We start from the raw sequence: 21,424 nt of genomic DNA on the forward strand, positions 1-21,424 counted from the left end.
ACAGTAATTTAAGGGAGGGGTCTGGAATTTGGCTAGCATTTATGAGCTTACAATAAACAGAAGAGATCATGTGATTGAATGTGAAACACAAATATAATCTGATGCGCTCCATTTGTATACCCTAAACTTTAACCTAGACAATGTGACCACATGATTAGCCACAGTACAAATTCACTGACAAAGGTCTTAATGCCCAGTGGCAAAGCAATTTCAGCTTAATAATTAACATGGAATAAATAAAAATAAATACTGTAGATGCATCTCTATATACCCAATGTCTGCTCTAAGCTTAGGCGTCTTCCCTGAAAGACATACAAGGATTGTTTTGCCATACAAATTGCCAATTGCAACTGGAAACATATTCTACATTTGGTTACATCAGAATGTATTTTTAGCTATTGGAAAATCTGAACTGCATTCTTAAAAATAACGTAAACAATGATACAGTACAAAGGTGAATTATTTTACAAATCGAATGTTGAAAAAGGTCATAAGTTTCAGCTAGAGAACAGTGCTGGGATTTTTGGTGACCTCCTGTTCAGCCACCCATTTGGACCTTCATGGTGCATATGCCAGCCTTTATGCATGCTCAGAAGAACAGAATAAAGCATTTACCTACCAATCCACCTGCGTGGAAAAAACTCAAATTCTGAATATGGCACCCTCTTGCTGTGCTTACCGCTCATAGCTGGCCCTATATTTGTCATACTTTATGAAAATGTAAAAGTACAGATATGCAGGGCAAGCACTTGTGCTGGTGATACGCCAGTGCACTCAGTTTTATGGAAAAGCGCATGGAATTGTGAACAAAGATGACAAAATATATAGGGGTGAAAAATATGCACCATATGATGGAAGGAGTGGAGCGGATGAAGCAAATGAGTGCAACCCCATGACAAATCAAGTAATCGCGTTGCGGGATGAGATATTTAAATGAGATACAGGGGTGAAGATAATTATTTACTGGTTATTTCTTTGTATGAGGGAGCTCAATACTTTTATCCCTGCTATTTTTATACCATCTCTGAGTGACGCATTTTGCAACTTTGAGTTGTATATTCTATTGGGAAAAGTGCATTTATAGTAGCACTTCGATCAATGTAATTAAAACATTCAAATACACAAAAGTGACATGTAACAAAGACAGTTTCTTCACAGCCCCCAAAGAGAAATTAATAAATGCTGTAAGCAGTAAAGTTTTGGTAGGTTGGTTACTTTTCACAGCAAGGGTATGCGCAAAACTACAAATCTAGCTTTGCATTGATTTTCCTAGTGCAGTTCTAAGTACCGTGAAGTGGGAACACTTAGTGGACAAGTAGGTGCACTAGCACTAAAAAATAAGCAGGATGGGTGCAAAGTTTTTGCGGTTCATGGATTAGCCCTGTTATTTAAAAGAAAATAAATTAGCCTTATTGTTTAAAGGAAAACAAACCTATAGAATCTTCTGAGACATTTGCATTTTGGAGGATCCCTCGTTCTCTGTCAGTGGAATGCACAACGACACTTCCACTCTTTGTTCTTCGAAGAACGCTGAGAGCTCGGTTCAGCTTCTTAAACGATAAGTTCCTGACAGTGGAACGTTCAAAGTTACGGCCTGTAAGATAAAAATATATTTTCTTTCACAGTGACCAATCTATGAACATTATGGAATACCTTAAGTAGGTTACAGTGTTTGAGACTTAAGGCATAACTATGAATAGTCTTGATTGGATTTTAGCTATAAGTCATATGTGACATAGTAGGGTAGGCTTTTACATACTGACTGACCGAAGTTACCTATTTTAATGACTCTACCAAGCTAATATATATTAGAACAGGCCAGGTAATGTTTTCCACATGATCAATAAGATTTAATTTAAATGTACACGCAAAGCCTGATTAAGACCAAATTGCAAGATACTGGTTTGGACTCTGCTCTTCCCCTCCTTATTAAACAAAGTCTTGAAAATGCTACCATGGCCTAATGTGACATCTATGTTCTAGCAAAACTAGTACTGACTCCTAACAGTCTCAACTGACAGGACATTATCTACGAACTAGTAAATTGCTGTTTATGCCAAAAAGCCGGTGTGATAGCATAAATAATAAATATCAGTAATAAAACTTAAACTTGCGGTCGACTTACTCCTATTCCGATTAATTCTGCAGTGTTCTTCAGATCCACTTCCCAGATGGCTGTCTCCTGTGGGTGAGCTATATACAAGGTTGTCCTGACCCGTTTCATCGGATGCTAAGGCTGAGGCTGCTGATGCAGCTGATAGTTCAGGGGACACTGCTGCTACAGTTAAGTCAAGTGAGGAGCTGCAGTCTGGTGAACCATCCTGTGAACGTCTCTTGCGCTCTTTGGTAAGGCCATAGTGTGATGCACCTTTACACCTTTGGAAAAAATAAATATAGGTTAGTGATCACAGATCATGATAGAACTTCAACAAAATACAGTTCATTAGGACTATGGTCTGTAACAGTGAAGTCAGGCCAAATACATTTTACATAAGTCAAGAGACTAAGTAAAAGCAAACTTACAAAAAAAAAAAAAAAATGAATAACAATTTTGTTTCCCCAATTATTGCAACTAATTCCGTTGCTCCATCTAGGCAAACATAATGCCCAATTGGCACAAATCTATTGGAGGCTCTCTCCCTCTTTTCCAGGGATCTCCATATATTATTGAATTTCATACACTGGTGTGGCAGTGGTGTGCTGGACCATGGAGATATATTGATTTGGACTTTCATTCCCTGATGACAAATCTAGAGGATTCACATTGGCAACCCCTTTTGGGGAAAATACAAAGTTCACATAGTTTAGGCTAGCACTTTTCCAAGGTAGAGAAATGGTATTATATATATTGACTTTAGGACAGTAAACTTGTTATAGGTAGACAACATTTAACTGCGGACACTAATTTGTGCACTCAGACTCATAATAATGCAGAGGGAAAGGCAAAGATTAGAATTAGTCGCTTAGTCTTTTGAGGCCCTGCGCAACATCATCATGAACAAGGCAATATTCACTGAATAGCTGCAATGCATCCCTTTAGCAATTCTGCTCAAAATAAAACTTTTGAACACGTACATTTTACGATTATTTGTCAACTAGGGAATGGTTCACTGCCATATCATTATGTAGCCCAGTGGATCCCAAACTTTCTCAGTTCAAGGCACCCTTAGGGTCTCCATAATTTTTTCAAGGCACCCCAAAGCCAAAATAATTACCAAGTAGTCCCCCCCTTGCTTACCACTGGCACTGGCCAAGGCACCCCTGTGAGATCACCGAGGCACCCCAAGGAGCCTAGGCGCCCAGTTTGAGAACCACTGATGTAGCCTGTCCTGATCAGGCAGATTTCAAAATTATACATTCTGCACACATAGGATACAGAATACTAGACAAGCTAATAATAAACTGAGCCTGACTGTCAGATGATAGATTATATATATTCTAAAAGGATCTCCTTACAGTTAACACATGTTCACCAGTTGTGAACTATCAAAGCAACATTATTAGCCTTGAATTATATAACATCTTAGATAAATGTCAAAGTGTTGCCTCAAAAACATGTGACTAGATTTGTCAGCTCCCGTCTTGTTAGGTATACCAGATGATTCATGGGGCTTGAACAGCCTCATGTTTGGTAGTACAAACTATTTTGACAATATTCATTTCTATATAAGGTAGGAATGAAATGCAAACATAAAAGATTCATAATAAAAGTAAAATACTAACACGATGGCAAACTGCCACATTAATATAAGATTGTTAGGTATTGTTGTATAAGACTTTGATCATGGTTTTTGTTTGACAAATCTCAAGTCTTTGTCAAATCATTTGTAACTGTGTATTAAGTTGAAGTGAAGTGTATTATTATAATTGGTAGAGTCAGCCACAAGGTGCTTATTAAAACTCTCCTGCTCCTGTTTTATGCTTGATCATGAGTGTCTTTATTTGTCTACTTATTCTGTTTCTTACATATTATCAATAATGCTAAACTAGTGTTTTGTTACAGGGTGCCCCAATAAGATCATTGTACTGCCAGAAGCAAAAACAAGATTTCCAATAAAATAAACTGTGTTTGAGCGCAGTTTCCTTTATGTCCCCTTAGGGCTGTGTATAGGATGAAAAACAGACACTGGGCCATATTGCTACAACAATTTTAAAAACACTTGGGGGCATATTCAATTGACGGCGGGATCGCCGAAAATCCCGCGCTCTAAAAATATTACCGTTAATACAGTAATTACTCGCTGAATTTCAGCTCGCGAAATCCAGCGAGTAAATTACCGTATTAACGGTATTTACGCGCAGGATTACCGTATTAACGGTAATATTTTTAGAGTGCGGGGTTTTCGGCGATCCCGCCGTCAATTGAATACCCCCCTTGGAGTTATTTTCCCATAAGCTATACCCTATATTACAAATAATTCACCTTTTTATCCTTTCATAAACAAATACCAACACAAGCAGCACTCACCTGAGCCTGTGTGACATGTGTGTGACAAGGGGTTATTCTCAACAAAACCACCTGGTTTGCCTAAAAATTATTAAAATCTCCAAAATGCTATTTCACATTTACTTACTATCTTTGTCCAAAAACTGCCACCACCAATAGTTCTTTTCAAAGCTGGCATGTACATTTTTAAGAACAAAAATACAGAATATTATTAAATGGAATTTAATATGACAAATGGTCACAATTCTTAAGGTATAGAATAATATAAACTGATGCAGTAAAATGAGTTGCAAACAATCAATTTACAAAATTCAAAGGAAAATTATAGGGGAAAATGTCCGAGTGTCTGATCGGATTACTGTGCTGAGGAGACGCTAAGGCCACAGAAGCAGTAAGAAGCCATGGCTATGGCAAATGATCCGTTTCTATGTTAGCAAAGCTAAATCAACCCCTCTGCTACTTGCTCTCAGCGAGTTACACCAATTCATGGTTTATAGATTAACCCCTTATCGTATCATACTAGGGACAAAAACAATAAAACCTAAGGTAGAAATTCACTGTTAAGTGTGGTTTTTGTGCGGTCTGAACTCAATTGTTACATATTACTGGCCAACTATATCCAACCCCAGTCCAGGAGACCCCAGAGGGGAGGTCAAGTGGTTCTTGCCATTTTAGCCCCTCCCCCATGGCAAAAAACAGAGGTCCCTTCATCGTACCGTGGTATCGGGGCCAAATTACCACAAGTCGCATTATTCCCTAGGCAGTGGGCAGGATGTGGGATTATGACTTGTCTCTTGGGAGTTCAGGAGAACTACCCAAAATTTGTGAATTTCCAGGACATCCGGGGACAGTAGGCAAGTATTTGTTGCATAGATTAAAAGAAAATTATGATTTTATGTTGTTATCCATTGTCTCCAGCCATATTACTGTATTCTATTGTTTTATTGTAACGCTAATAAAACATTGCTGATGCTGTGCATTTCATGTAATCTAAGATCTAGGGACACCAAGTAACAAGATTTAAGTGTAAGGTTCAAATGTGGCTTTTTTCAAAGGTGCACAAGAAAGCAAAGATATATATGTTGTTTGTATTATGAATCCTTAGGGCTCATTCACACTTTAGATGTGTTTAGTTTACTGCTCACACTCATTACTGTATGAGAAATAGCTCATGCCACATTCAACACTTTTAAATTGCAATGGTAACAATGGCACTATTGACTTTTATTTGACCTATTTTTAATGCATTTATGTAACGTGTATAAATCAAATAAGTGTGAACAAGCCCTAACGATACACCCTGGTCTTTGGACAAGGATATCACATTCACACGAAAAGACTTGAGAGTTAAAAAAAAAATAAAAAAATGTCATAATCCTTTAAGACTTTATTAAATTATACACCCTTCAGGTGATTTCTAACAATATCCACACATAAGCTAAGTTCAAGCAGAAGTCTACCATCCATCTATATACCATATATCCATTCTAAAGTGTTCCTGCAGAAGTAAATTTAATGAATGCAGGGTCAGCCATTTCAATGTTATATTTATGCAAATGGACAGGGTACAATGAATAGGCAACATATAACCAGGGCCGCCGAGAGGGGGGGGGGGGTGGGTACTAATTACCCGGGCATGTCAGGGGGCCCGGCACAGGCCCTTGTGCTGCTGATTTTTATTTTTTTTCAAAATGTTTTTTTACAGGCTTTTTTTTTTTTATTTTTTTTTTTGGCGGGGGCAGGGGGGCTCGGTCGTGGGTGGGGGGAGCAGGCTAGTTTAAAAAAAAACCAAAAAAAAACATACTCACCTGATCGCGGCACCGGCATCCCTCCTCTCTGCTGCTCTGTGCTCTATTCAGACTGTCTGAATGCCGGGTGTGATGTCATCATGTCATGCCCAGCATTCAGTCAGTGTGGAGCAATGGCGCACAGAGCAGCAGAGAAGACCAAGAAAGGAGAAAAGGTAAGTGAAGGGAGGAAAATGAGGGGGGGGGGCACAGAGAGGTTAAAAAATGGGGGGTGCAGCATGACAGAGGGGTTAAAAAATTAGGGGGGGGCACAGAGGGGTTAAAAAGGGGGGGGCAGCATGACAAAGGGGTTAAAAAATGAGGGGGGCATAGAGGGGTTAAAAATGGGGGGCAGCATGACAGAGGGGTTAAAAAATGAGAGGGGCACAGAGGGGCTAAAAAACGGGGAGGCGGCATGACAGAGGGGGTTAAAAAATTAGGGGGGCACAGAGGGGTTAAAAACGGGGCAGCGTGGCACAGTGGGGTTAAAAAACAGGAGTCAGCATGGCACAGTGGGGTTAAAAAATGGTGGGCAGCATGGCACAGTGGGGTTAAAAAGGGGTGGAGGCATGGCACAGTGGGATTGAAAAAGGGGGGGAGCAGCATAGTATAGTGTGATGAAGGGGAGCCAGATGAAGGGGGCAAAAGCAGCATGGAGGGCACAGTGTGATCATAAGGCATGGCGATGATGAAGGGGCACATTATTGTAATATTGGAGCTGGAGGAAGGCCTAATTATTAACCGTGGATGGTATTGATTTAACGCCAGGGTTGTTTGGAATTATCTAAATGTAGCTATTTTTTTTCCAAATAGGGCCCCCAGCATTCCAGGATCCAGACCAGCCGCAACTAAAGAAACATGCAGCAACAGATGGTGAAAGTGAGAAGAACAGGTAGGAGAGAGCAGGACAGTATGTGAAATGTTGTGATTCTAGTAGGGACAATGTAAATTTTTGGTGAGTGTTGTGCCCAATGTAAGGTGGAGGCCAAGACTGAACTCTTTGTGTACACCCTGCATTTTTTCTATACTACACTTTGGTGTTAGACATCCTGAAAGTCTGGAGTGCTTGGACATATGTGAAGCTCGGGCGAATTGAGAGCCTAGTGATTTTGATGTATTAGCCACGCCCAATGGTGCATTTGCCACGCCCCCAAATGCATGACCACATCTCATTTTACATTTTTTTACCATACTCAACTATGAGGGGGGCCCCATGAATTTGTTATACCGGGGCCCTGAATTCCTCTTGGCAGCCCTGCATATAACCAAAGTCATACACCTGAAGGCAGATAACTCAGTTGTGAAAGACCATCTTCCCCTTTTCCTTTATCCATTTTGATGCCTTTTAAGTGTCAGCATATATACGATTTTGTTTGGAAGTAGGAAGTAGGCTTTGCAGAGAATAGTTACTTAGTCACTTTTATTTACTGGTAAAAGAAACAATAATGGTCAAATTACTTTATATAACAAAGCCAGTAATAGTATTACGGGCCGAAGAGAGGGAGTTTTTTTTTTTATTGAGGCTGTTTAAGTGGAAATCAGTCTACTTATTAAATGTGGATGATACGGATTACATTTCTGGGTTGGTTGAGTCGAAATAAGCCTATAATACAAATGCTATGAGTTTAATGTTGGGGCTCATTTTGGAGAATGAGGCATAATTATTAAATGTAGTTGCTGCTGAGTTAATGTTGGGGGCTGATAAGAGTATTAACTCATTTATCATCTTTACTGTATAATTGATCCCCTATTTTTTGCTCACACAGTTCTGAGTCGTCCTCCACAGATTTATATTTGATTATTTCCTATCCAGGATGGAACCAAGATAATTTTCATTTAGGTAAAGACATCATATTTTTTTTATACATTTGGGGAATTATATCCATGGTTATAATTTTTATCCATTATTATGCTTCCTTGCATTGGTCCAGAGGCACACTTCTAAGTGATCATCTGGTTTTTGGTTCCCGCAGTTTTGGGGAACCCCTCCACAAATTTATGCTCATGTGAGTGTGCTCAGTGCTGTCTGGAGGACCATATGTATTTAGCTATATCATCATCATTTATATAGCACCACCAATTCTGCAGAGAATATTTGTCATTCATATCAGTCCTTGCCCCATTGGAGCTTACAGTCTAAATTCCCTAACATACACACACACATTTTTGTAGCAAGGGAGGAGACCGGAGCACATGCGGAGAGAACTGCATGGAGTTTGTAACTCCACGCAGATAAGGCCCTGGTCAGGAATCTAACTCATGACCACACTGTGGTGTGAGGCAGAAGTGCTAACCACTGAGCTATCGAGCTGCCCAAGGTATATAGGTCATACAGGTCTTGCCTAGGACCCCATGAGGTCCTAATCTATCCCTGGTTAGAACTCAGTTACTGAATTTGATAGTTTTCAAGCTGCAGAAATGTAAAAGAAGGGTGGTAGATAACTAGCTGTCTGATTTAATCATGTGACAAATTTCTCACAGCCCGTTAGGTGTGAAAAAGGCAATAACGCATTAAGGAGAGAAATAGGAGAAATCCTGTAGCGTTTCTCCTGGTGTGGGAACATTTACATGCTGTACAAAATATGTCTCTTTATATTGGAACACTTGTTTTTAAATAAAAAGGGAAAAAAACAATAAATGTTACTTGCTTATCCAATTCATACGTGCAGAAGAAAAAACAGCACCTTTTCAAAATTGCAATAATTTGACAAATTGTTAGGGGCATTATAAACTTACAAACCACATCTAACAGACAACTGCAAATCCACATGCACAAACATACACTAAAAAATAGAAAATAACTCTGCATGCACCAATTTTTGATCTGTCATTCACTGGCTAACAAGTTTAATTTGAGCATCCATTTTGCATAGAGTGCAATAATAATACTTTGCATTATTGTTCACAAAGGGGATATTGTGGTATTGAAAAGACAGCAAAATAGTGGTCAGGCATGCAAGGTAAGTTAGCTTGGTCGGGAACTACATTTCATGCCAAGTATGTTAGCAAAATTCTGAATGTAGTGCAGCTCCCAGGTGTATGCTATCTGGGAATGTGAAACATAGAAGTAATTTATCAGGACACTACATTCTCTAGCACCAGAAAAGGACAACCCTTTGCTGCTAGTTTTATGTCTCTTGCAATAAAATGAAGTGTTTCCCAAGACCTCAGCACAAACACTACGGTTTATCTTGATGTAGGCGGTTAGTGAATGGCTTTTGTCCGATTGTTGTCTCACTAGGAATAATAATCATCCATTCATTTTGCCGAGAAGCACGCACATGGTGTTTTAGGTCATTCGTCAAATATAGTATCCAGGAATAGACCAAAACCATACTTTACCGTAAATTCAAATCGAGAAACAAAGAGAGGGTCATGAGTTCCAAATGTAAATTCACATTAAATTAGTTTAGTAAATGGGTCAGAAACCTAAAAGGCAATTAAAAAAGTTCAACATTTCGTAGGCAGTAGCAGTAATCACTTCTGATATTGTGTCACACATATACATGCTTGATAGTGGTAGAAACTATCCATAAACACAAATGTATCAAGTCAAAATGATTGCTGGATAAAAAAAACATAGGCTGTCTATGTACTTAGCCAAATATGGAGAAAGGACCGGCACATTTCAGTAGCACTGGTCGCCCATTGGTGGGGTGTGAGGAGGGATCTATGCCTAAGGGGGGAATCAGAGCAGTGCTAGGACACACACACATGGCAGTGAGATTTATTAATACCATGTGGCAAGTGGGCTGTTCTCTCCTCTCCACCTTGTGTCAAACTACTCCTTCACCTCAGAACTGTGTTTTATGTAATAACCAAATTTACATATGGTGTCGCTCTGCTTCAAAAAGCGGAATACTGCAGCTCGATCTATATTAGTACATAGCACTGAAATTCCACATGTGCTTGGTAACTCCCCCACATGCTCCGACATGCCACTCAAACCTCCCCAGACATCCTCACATCTCCCCACATGCATCTCATATGCCTCTCAGACCTCCCTACATGCCACCGAGACCTCCCCACATGCCATACACCACCCCACCCCTCTAAACATGCCTAAAATTACCTTTACAGCCGTAGCCCGCAGGGAAAGGAGGGAGAGCACGTTGTGCAGATTACACTGCACTCTCTATAACATAAAGAGGAGAATAAGTCATATCAGGTGCATAGAGCTGTAAGCTGCATGTGAAGGTCACCGGTTGCCCTCCACGGATCTAACTTTTTCATAGAATGCAACTGTTTAATTAACGTTGACCTATATCTAATCTACTTTCTTATTGGGTGTGCTGGTTTATGGTCATCTTGTCCACTGTACATGGCACTGCCCCGAATTATATAAAGATTTTATACATATCAGAAATGTCTTTATTACTTGATATGTAAAGCAAAGATTTAGTTTGTAACCATTTGGTCAATTACACAGTACAAATCTCTGGGTGACATTTCATGTCACAGAATTTGGCACGTCCACAGAACTATATTTTTAATGTGTGCTACCTTGGGCCACTGTAAAGGAATATGTTCTAATTTGTTGTGCATCCTGCACGACTATTCCATACTGCCTATTACCACTTACACTTGATGGATTTGGCAACCAAGCAACAGAGAAATAGAAAAAGAAAAATTAACAAAGTAATAAAGCATACTACCAATAATAAAAGTACTGTATACCATCCATTAAAGGTAAAAAAGGGCACTAACAATTCTGAATATATATTAGTGGTGGATTCATTACAACTCAGTCTCATCCATCTTTTATTTGAGCTCATCATTCAACTGCTTTGACCAGAGAATAGGCCATCTGGAAGGTCACTCTTTGCATATCAATAGGACTAGACTAAATGGTACATTAGTAAGTATACTGTCAAGAGTGGGCCCTTGTTAGTAAAACGGTCATGTGAAATTATATGTGTTACAACATTCTATCAACCTCATAAACAGAGGAACTGTTGACCATTGTCTTTCGAAAGCCTTCCCATAGTGTGACGAACAAGCCAATCCAAGAATACAATCAATGGGACCACCTTACAATGGGTAGGTAACATTAAGGGTTGCTATAATTTGAGAAACCCAAATTAATGGGAGTCATTTATTATGAATATACGCAGAGCAGAGGTCTTTCTTTTCCTCTTTTGGTCCTACCTACCTGCCTACCTCTGCTCTGGCACTTGCAAGTAAGAAGATTGATTTTGTGGTGGATTGCAGAATTACTATTGATTAGTCAGATGAAAAGTTCTGCCAGGAGGGGTCAAAGTTAAAAATTTGATCTTCAGATACTGGTGTGTTTTGTCAAAGTCAAGAATGTATATTTCCACCCACCTGTCATTTACTGGTCTTGTCGCTGGCCAGTATAATTATATAATTGTAACTTTATTTAAAAAAATAAATAGTGAAGTTATTAATGGGATTTAAAAAATGGTTTTTCAGTTTAAGTTTACAGTAAGATGAGGACTAAAATTCCATACATTCAGACCTGCATCAAATTCAGACGTAAGGAGCAGTCCCGGAGAGTGGCTGAAGGTGTGAAAGATGTAGATAAAGAAAATGTTCACTAATGCAGGAAAGAGACTATTATTTAGAGGAGTGAAGGAGTTGTGTGATGTTGTATGGAATGTGGAGATAATAAATAATCATATGCAGGAAGATACAACTGAAAACATTGCTTTAAGATAAAGATATCTATTTCGTAAGCAATAAAGTAATTTATGCGAGGAGTAAGATGATATATGTCTTCAGAATAAAAAGTAACTACAATAATTTCTACAGTAAAATATTTTTATTTTGTGTCTGTTGAGTTGTTTACTTGTTGCAATAAACACAATGAAAGGTTTCTGTTTACACCAATATTTGAGCATGTAATGACACAATTTGGGACTTATGTAGAGTCTTATGCATTTATCTTGTGAAACCATTTTTCTCTGTACACAATCCAGCAATGAATTTTAGATGCCTTCAAGAAAGTTAAATCCAACCATGCATCAAGTAGCACGGCAATGGACAGCATCTTTTACATAATTGTAGAGTCTCAGGGGCAACACAGCCCTTGGCTGCTTGAGATTGTCACAATGATTTCCTTGATTAGATTTTATTGTGTAGCTGAGAATTTTGTAAATGCTGCATCTGCATTGTAAATTTTGTATGTCGCTCTCGGACAATCTTTTCTTAATGGGTATCAACATCTGGCACATTACTAACTAGGAAAAAGCCACACGAACTCTGGAGACAGTTCTTATTTAAAACAAACAATTTCTGTAACAATAGAGAAAAGGCAGTGAGGCAGACTGAGCATCTAGACTCATGTCAACAATTGGAAATAGGTTATAAAAACAAATTGAAATGTACACTGCATGGGGAAAGTACACCAATTTACTGTGATTATCAATTTATGCTGAATATATATATATATATATATATATATATATATATATATATATATATATATATATATATATGCTTTCTACTTTGTTTAAATGTCAGGATGGTAAAGTACTTGGCAACAGAAGATTCCATACAGTTTCTTGTGACCCTAAACACTAGCTTAACAGATACCAGTCCTCTAGACACTGGCCAACTTATTTAGCATCGGTCACCCTGAACAATGAAGCAAACAGGTTTTCATACCTGACACTCCCACCACAGCCCTAGCTTGACATGCCCACCTTTTCTTTTAGAGGCAGTTCTCCTAAGATGTTTCTGTTTGATTACTCTTACTGTAAACAGGCCCTGTAACTGTGGGAAAAGGCACTATCAAGCCATGTAAGTTAAATCAGACGATCATTATTTTGTTACACATATGTTCTCTACATGTTTATCTTTAAACTAGGTGCACCCCCAACACAGTGCTCTCACACCCCCAGACACTTCAGGTTTGCCACCACCTATTGGTTACGGGCAATAGGATCCCAATATACTCTCCCACACTGGCACACAAGCTTCTAGCTATCCACAGACTAGCAAGACCCACACCAGCGCACACAGGGTTCACTCTTCACACCTCCAGACTGTTACACAAATGTAAATGCAAGCACACACAGCTTGTTAATAAAATTTATCAACAAATCACACACTGGCATTCCAAGGGTTAACTTGGTCTAGCAATCTCTTCTAATAGGCTAATGGATTCGTTAGAGTATCAAGGACGCAACTTAATAAATTATAGATTTAATATACAAAAATACAGGGCATACAGATAAAAAAATAATGAATAACAATTAATAAATTGACATAACAAGCAAAACAGTTTAAAATAAAAGGGGTTACATTCAGAATAGCACTTACGTGAGTTGCATAATCTGTGCCATGGGGAATTGGCTAGGAAGATGGACAGCTTATCAATGTAGATTGATTTCCCCAAAAAGTCTGGACAGTTTGTTCCTTCAGAACACAGGTTTTTAAGCAACATAAAATGGGATGGTCTTCACAGGGGCAGCGTTTAATGCTAATTGGGGGCAGGGATGTCCCCTGGGTGTCACTATACTTTGCTCACAAATATTCCCAAAGTCTTGACCTGTTGGTAATTCTTCACATATAATTCCAAGAGAAATAACTCCCCCTTCAATAAACCGGTCATTTGAATACCAAACATGATGGGATTATGACAATGTGACATACCTTTTCCAAAGATATGTGATTTTACATGTTCATGGATACCACCCGTTCCTGTCATTCACAACCCTGGTATGATTTCTGCTCCTCAGTATGGAGTGACTCCCAGATTTCCCAAAATATGAACTATGACAACATTTTACTTTGAAGGTCATATTTCTATATACCTGTATAGGCTTTCATATGCCGCCTACCAGGATCTCCAGCTGTGATCGCCCCACAAAGTCTATTCAAGTGTCTAAAATTAACTGTAAAAGACCTTTGAAGCTGCTAAAGGCGGCATGGTTATCTTCTCACACTGGGATGTGCAAAGCCATCAAACACATTTACATCAGACTCTCTGTCTTTAAATTGTACACTTTAAACGTATCAATGGATTCATTTGATATAACCTATTTACACTGCAGTTACGAATTATCCCTTATAAATAACTGGAAGCTCTCTATGTTCATAAAAATATATATGCAATTTTTTGTTTGATTACAAGTTACATACTGTCCACTTATCTACACATGTATCAAACAAACGGTGGTCAGTTTTATTTATTTTTTATACTACTACCAATTAGAGTTGAGCTAGGTAGGACATGCTGCCCTTAAAAATCTATCCATAATTCATTTTAAATGTGCACCTCCTGCAGGGTGACAAAGTTGCTCTATATAGCTGGATTGACTTGAAAGTAGGGATGTGCACCGGCGACTTTTGAGGTCTCGTGTTTTGTGTTTTGGATCCGGATTTTCGTTATTTTTGAGGTTCGGATTTGTCTCGCAAAACACTTGACGAAAGGTCTCGGTTCGGATTTAAGGTATTGGATTCGGATTTTTTTTGAAAAAAACATAAAAAGTTTAAAAAGCAAGTTTTTGGGCTTATTTTCACTCCTAGGCTATTATTAACCTCAATAACATTCAATAACAAGCATTTCCACTAATTTACAGTGTATTCTGAACACCTCACAATATAGTTATTAGTCCAAAACGTTGCAAAAAGGTATCTTTCTGGACTGCGTAGAGGAGTGGGTCACCACAATATCTTAAAAACCCTGAACTTTTATGATTCGCACCAATAATTGTACCTGGACTGCGTAGAGGAGTGGGTCACCACAATATATTAAAAACCCTGAACTTTTATGAATCGCACCAATAAATGTACCTGGACTGCGTAGAGGAGTGGGTCACCACAATATATTAAAAACCCAGAACTTTTATGAATCGCACCAATAAATGTACCTGGACTGCGTAGAGGAGTGGGTCACCACAATATATATAATAAGAAAACCATCAACTTGTTTGATTCGCACCAATAAATGTACCTGGACTGCGTAGAGGAGTGGGTCACCACAATATATTAAAAACCCTGAACTTTTATGAATCGCACCAATAAATGTACCTGGACTGCGTAGAGGAGTGGGTCACCACAATATATTAAAAACCCTGAACTTTTATGAATCGCACCAATAAATGTACCTGGACTGCGTAGAGGAGTGGGTCACCACAATATATTAAAAACCCTGAACTTTTATGAATCGCACCAATAAATGTACCTGGACTGCGTAGAGGAGTGGGTCACCACAATATCTTAAAAACCCTGAACTTTTATGAATCGCACCAATAAATGTACCTGGACTGCGTAGAGGAGTGGGTCACCACAATATCTTAAAAACCCTGAACTTTTATGAATCGCACCAATAAATGTACCTGGACTGCGTAGAGGAGTGGGTCACCACAATATATATAATAAGAAAACCATCAACTTGTTTGATTCGCACCAATAAATGTACCTGGACTGCGTAGAGGAGTGGGTCACCACAATATATTAAAAACCCTGAACTTTTATGAATCGCACCAATAAATGTACCTGGACTGCGTAGAGGAGTGGGTCACCACAATATATTAAAAACCCTGAACTTTTATGAATCGCACCAATAATTGTACCTGGACTGCGTAGAGGAGTGGGTCACCACAATATCTTAAAAACCCTGAACTTTTATGAATCGCACCAATAAATGTACCTGGACTGCGTAGAGGAGTGGGTCACCACAATATATATAATAAGAAAACCATCAACTTGTTTGATTCGCACCAATAAATGTACCTGGACTGCGTAGAGGAGTGGGTCACCACAATATATTAAAAACCCTGAACTTTTATGAATCGCACCAATAAATGTACCTGGACTGCGTAGAGGAGTGGGTCACCACAATATATTAAAAACCCTGAACTTTTATGATTCGCACCAATAATTGTACCTGGACTGCGTAGAGGAGTGGGTCACCACAATATATTAAAAACCCTGAACTTTTATGAATCGCACCAATAAATGTACCTGGACTGCGTAGAGGAGTGGGTCACCACAATATCTTAAAAACCCTGAACTTTTATGAATCGCACCAATAAATGTACCTGGACTGCGTAGAGGAGTGGGTCACCACAATATATATAATAAGAAAACCATCAACTTGTTTGATTCGCACCAATAAATGTACCTGGACTGCGTAGAGGAGTGGGCACTGGGCACCACAATAAAATATATAAAAAACCTTCAACAGGTCTGCATTACACTACACATACGGCTGCTCCTCCATCCTCTCCATCATATACATGTTGGAGTTTTAGCGTGTGACAACCTCTTGTTTTTGATAATGTCAGTGCATTTTGAATATTTTTCAATTTGCCCCACACCACTGAATGTACTTTATCTATGATACGCATCTATCTATCTTGACTGCGTAGTGTGGTGGCCCCGGTACACAATTTGGTACCGAGGCCACAATATAATTAAAAAACCCTCCACGTGTCAGAATTCCACCAAACAAGTATCTGGACTGCGTAGTGGGGTGGCCCCGGTACCCAACTTGATACCGGGGCCACAATAAAATAAATACACCCTCCACGTGTCAGAATTACACCAAACAAGTATCTGGACTGCGTAGTGGGGTGGCCCCGGTACCCAACTTGATACCGGGGCCACAATAAAATAAATACACCCTCCACGTGTCAGAATTCCACCAAACAAGTATCTGGACTGCGTAGTGGGGTGGCCCCGGTACCCAACTTGATACCGGGGCCACAATAAAATAAATACACCCTCCACGTGTCAGAATTCCACCAAACAAGTATCTGGACTGCGTAGTGGGGTGGCCCCGGTACCCAACTTGATACCGGGGCCACAATAAAATAAATACACCCTCCACGTGTCAGAATTCCACCAAACAAGTATCTGGACTGCGTAGTGGGGTGGCCCCGGTACCCAACTTGATACCGGGGCCACAATAAAATAAATACACCCTCCACGTGTCAGAATTCCACCAAACAAGTATCTGGACTGCGTAGTGGGGTGGCCCCGGTACCCAACTTGATACCGGGGCCACAATACCTCCTCCAAACATGCTACAGACAATTCGTCATTGAGATCCCATTAAGTATGTTAAAGACAGACAGGGTCCAAGTGTTATTAGTTGACTTTGTAAAGAAAAAAACTGTCCCTGTTGCACATAGTCGTGCAATGAAGACTTACTTTTTCATTTAAAGGCACGATCTTTCAAGTGTAGTGTTTGTAAGTCTAAGTCATATTATACTTTTGGTAAAATTGGTTTTTTTTGTTCCTCTTTATGTTAATTAATTAGTAATAGAATTAAAGTAGGAAATAGAATTAAATAGAATTAAAGTAGGAAATAGAGTGGTATAGAGTTGTAGTGTGGTATAGATAGAGTGGTCCACACAATATAATAATAAAACCCTCAACTGGTCTGAATTCCACCAAACAAGTATCTTGACTGCGTAGTGTGGTGGCCCCGGTACACAATTTGGTACCGAGGCCACAATATAATTTAAAAACCCTCCACGTGTCGGAATTCCACCAAACAAGTATCTGGACTGCATAGTGGGGTGGCCCCGGTACCCAATTTGATACCGGGGCCACAATACCTCCTCAAAACATGCTCCAGACAATTCGTCATTGACAGACCCCAGACAGACAGGGTCGTAGTGTTATTGTTTGACTTTGTAAACCCAAAAAAATGTCCCTGTTGCACTTGCACATAGTCGTGCAATGAAGACTGACTTTTTCATTTAAAGGCACGATCTTTCAAGTGTAGTGTTTGTAAGTCTAAGTCATATTATACTTTTGGTAAAATTGGTTTTTTTTGTTCCTCTTTATGGTAATTAATTAGTAATAGAATTAAAGTAGGAAATAGAATTAAATAGAATTAAAGTAGGAAATAGAATTAAATAGAATTAAAGTAGGAAATAGAGTGGTATAGAGTTGTAGTGTGGTATAGATAGAGTGGTCCACACAATATAATAATAAAACCCTCAACTGGTCTGAATTCCACCAAACAAGTATCTTGACTGCGTAGTGTGGTGGCCCCGGTACACAATTTGGTACCGAGGCCACAATATAATTTAAAAACCCTCCACGTGTCGGAATTCCACCAAACAAGTATCTGGACTGCATAGTGGGGTGGCCCCGGTACCCAATTTGATACCGGGGCCACATTACCTCCTCCAATTTCCAAGTGTAGTGTTTATAACATCTTAACACTACACTAATTCTAGCACGTCAAAACCTCTTGTTTTAAATAATGACAGGGCATTTAACTTTTGATTTAATTTATTGAATTTGTTGGCATTTTCTTTTACTTTTTGAACATGGCAAACGACTGTTGAATGGTCACATAATGCCAAAAAAAAAGGTGCAAGATGGAATTGTCCTTGGGCCCTCCCACCCACCCTTATGTTGTTGAAATAGGACATGCACACTTTAACAAACCAATCATTTCAGCGACAGGGCCTACCAAACAACTGTGGCTGAAATGATTGGTTTGTTTGGGCCCCCACACCAATAAAACAATTCATCTCTCCCTGTACAAACTAAACAGGCTCTACTGAGGAAAGATGTCGTCCTTATCCTCAACCTCTGATTCCTCTCCCCCTACAGTGTGTACTTCCTCCTCCTCACACATTATCAATTCGTCCCCGCTGGACTCCACAACCACAGTCCCTCTGTACTGTCTGGAGGGCAGTGCTGTACTTCATTGAGGAATTGATTATTCATTTTTATAAACATCATTTTTTCAACGTTGTGAGGAAGCAACCTCCTTCGCCGCTCACTGACCAGGTTCCCCGCTGCACTAAAAACTCTTTCCGAGTACACACTGGAGGGGGGACAACTCAGTTAAAAAATAGAGCCAGTTTGTACAGGGGCTTCCAAACTGCCTTTTGGAGTTCTACCACGTCACTACCTCTAGTTAATTTAGATTGCAAGGCTTGTAAATATAAATACTTTGAAGATAAAAAAAAGCAGGCTGCACAGACTGTGGAGCTAGAAAGTGAAATTAAATGGACCACGTTACTTTGGTGGCTATCTATGCCCCCCCCCCCCGCCCTACACTTGTAGTTGAATATAAATAAAGCAGCCTGCATAGACTGTAGAACTAGCAATTCAAATATACAAAGAAATGGACAAAGGCAGTTTGGTATCTGTCTGCATCAGATCCCCTCTCCACTAGGAGTAAAACAGAAAACTTTTCAGCCGTTATATAATCTAGAATATAAATAGAAATTGAGAAATGCAATTTGGTATCTGTCTGCATCATAATCATCAACATCCTCCTCAGCGCCAGCTACATCAATATCCTCCTCCCAGTGCACAACATTCACACCTTCATTAGCCAAATCTGTAACTGGACTGTGGGTGATCCTTCCAGCATATGCAGAGGGCGTGCTGCAAATGCTGGATGGAGTCACCTCTTCCCGTACAGTGATGGGAAGGTCAGGGTTCACAACCAACAACACCCTTGGACTCGCCTTGGGGATTTGTGATGTCATCTGTTTAGAAGGCAGAGTTCTTTGCTGTTTTGTTGTTGTTACTGACAGCATAACTCTCTTAAATTTTTTGTAGGGGGGGGGAGGAGGGCTTTGATCCTTGGGTGAAGTTGGACCACTAGTCATGAACACGGGACAGGGCCTAAGCCGTTCCTTGCCACTACTTGTCGTAATTGGCATATTGCCAACTTTACGTTTCTCCTCAGATGATTTTAAGTTTCTTTTTTTGCTGTTTTTTGAGAACTTGGGCTTTTTGGATTTTACATGCCCTGTACTAGGAGATTGGGCATCGTGCTTGCCAGACGACGTTGATGGCATTTCATCGTCTATGTCATGACTAGTGGCAGCAGCTTCAGCATTAGGAGGAAGTGGGTCTTGATCTTTCCCTACTTTATCCTCCAAATTTTTGCTCTCCATTATATGTAGCACAAGATACTGCAGAATGTGTGAACTTGGTAATATTGCAGTACCAATGGACTTATAATGCTGGATTGGTTTTGCAAATTTGGTTATAATTATTATATATATTTTTTTTTTTTAATTTTTTATTATTTTTTACTTTTTTTTTATTTTTTAAAAACTTGGGAATAATGGGGAAATAACTATGCCCTTAGAAGCACAGAGCACAGGACACAGCACCACTGGACTGAACAGGACACGGCACAGGACCCAGCAGCACTACGGAACTCAGCAGGACAGAGCACAGGACACAGCACCACTGGACTGATACTGCAGAATGTGTAAACTTTGTAATATTGCAGTACCACTGGACTTTTACTGCTGAATGTGTGAACTTGGTAATATTGCAGTACCAATGGGCTTATACTGCAGGATTGGTTGTGAAAATTTTGTGGTAATTAAAAAATATTAAAGTAGTTTTTGGTATTTTTTAAAAAAACTTTTTTTTATTTTTTTAAACACAGGGGAATATTGGGGAAATAACTATGCCCTTAGAAGCACAGAGCACAGGACACAGCACCACTGGACTGAACAGGACACAGCACAGGACCCAGCAGCACCACTGACCTCAGAAGGACAGAGCACAGCACACAGCACCACTGGACTGATACTGCAGAACACAGCACAGCACAGCACAGCACAGCACAGCACAGCACAGCACAGCACAGCACAGCACAGCACTAAACAGCACAGAACTAAACAGCACAGAGGACCACCTAACACACCCTCCCTCTACCCTGATCAATGCCCGAGTGAAGATGGCGGCGACTAGCGGGGAATTTATAGGATCCGAGTATCGCGAGATCCGACAACGGGATTATGAGTCAGAGCCTCAGTTTCACTTTTGAATTTGGCGCCAATACCCGGATCTGTCTCGGATCCGACTCGGATCCGCAACGGTCGGGTGGGCTCGGATTTCAGAAATCCGAGCGCGCTCATCCCTACTTGAAAGTGCACTAATCTGTGCACCTCAATGCAAAAGTGGAACTGCTCCATCAGAAGATATTTCACATGGCTTTTAGGAATCCAGAATGGATGAAAAACACATAAGTGTAAATAGATCATAAGACAGTAGAATTTAGCGGGTCAGAAATACTAGATATTCAATTTATGTAACTGAATTACATTGCTTTGTCAAATACTAGTGTTATTTATCAGTGTGTGCGTGAAAGGGAAGGCTTTGTAGTTTTTAATAGATGGAGACCATGTGCAGATTGTTTCTTGGAGATCGGGTCCTGGGGTAACAAATGAAGAACAGGGATTGGTAATCTCCTGTTTTGCACCCATTCAAATGTTCC

The 21,424-nt window shown here is 39.7% G+C and overlaps 1 protein-coding gene across 4 annotated transcripts in view; it reads right to left on the minus strand.

Moving 5' to 3' along the window:
- The window catches only part of LNX1 (ligand of numb-protein X 1), a 187,994-nt gene that overhangs the window by 99,976 nt on the left and 66,594 nt on the right, over nt 1-21,424 (minus strand). For all 4 annotated transcript variants that reach the window (XM_075195673.1, XM_075195683.1, XM_075195662.1 and 1 more), the window contains 2 exons: nt 2,126-2,376; nt 1,433-1,594 (listed from right to left, as the gene is read on the minus strand). In XM_075195673.1, coding sequence (XP_075051774.1) covers nt 1,433-1,594; nt 2,126-2,376 — 413 coding nt within the window. The remainder of the gene's footprint in view (nt 1-1,432; nt 1,595-2,125; nt 2,377-21,424) is intronic.

This window comes from Mixophyes fleayi, chromosome 1, assembly GCF_038048845.1.
Source record: "Mixophyes fleayi isolate aMixFle1 chromosome 1, aMixFle1.hap1, whole genome shotgun sequence".
Lineage (NCBI taxonomy): Eukaryota > Metazoa > Chordata > Amphibia > Anura > Limnodynastidae > Mixophyes > Mixophyes fleayi.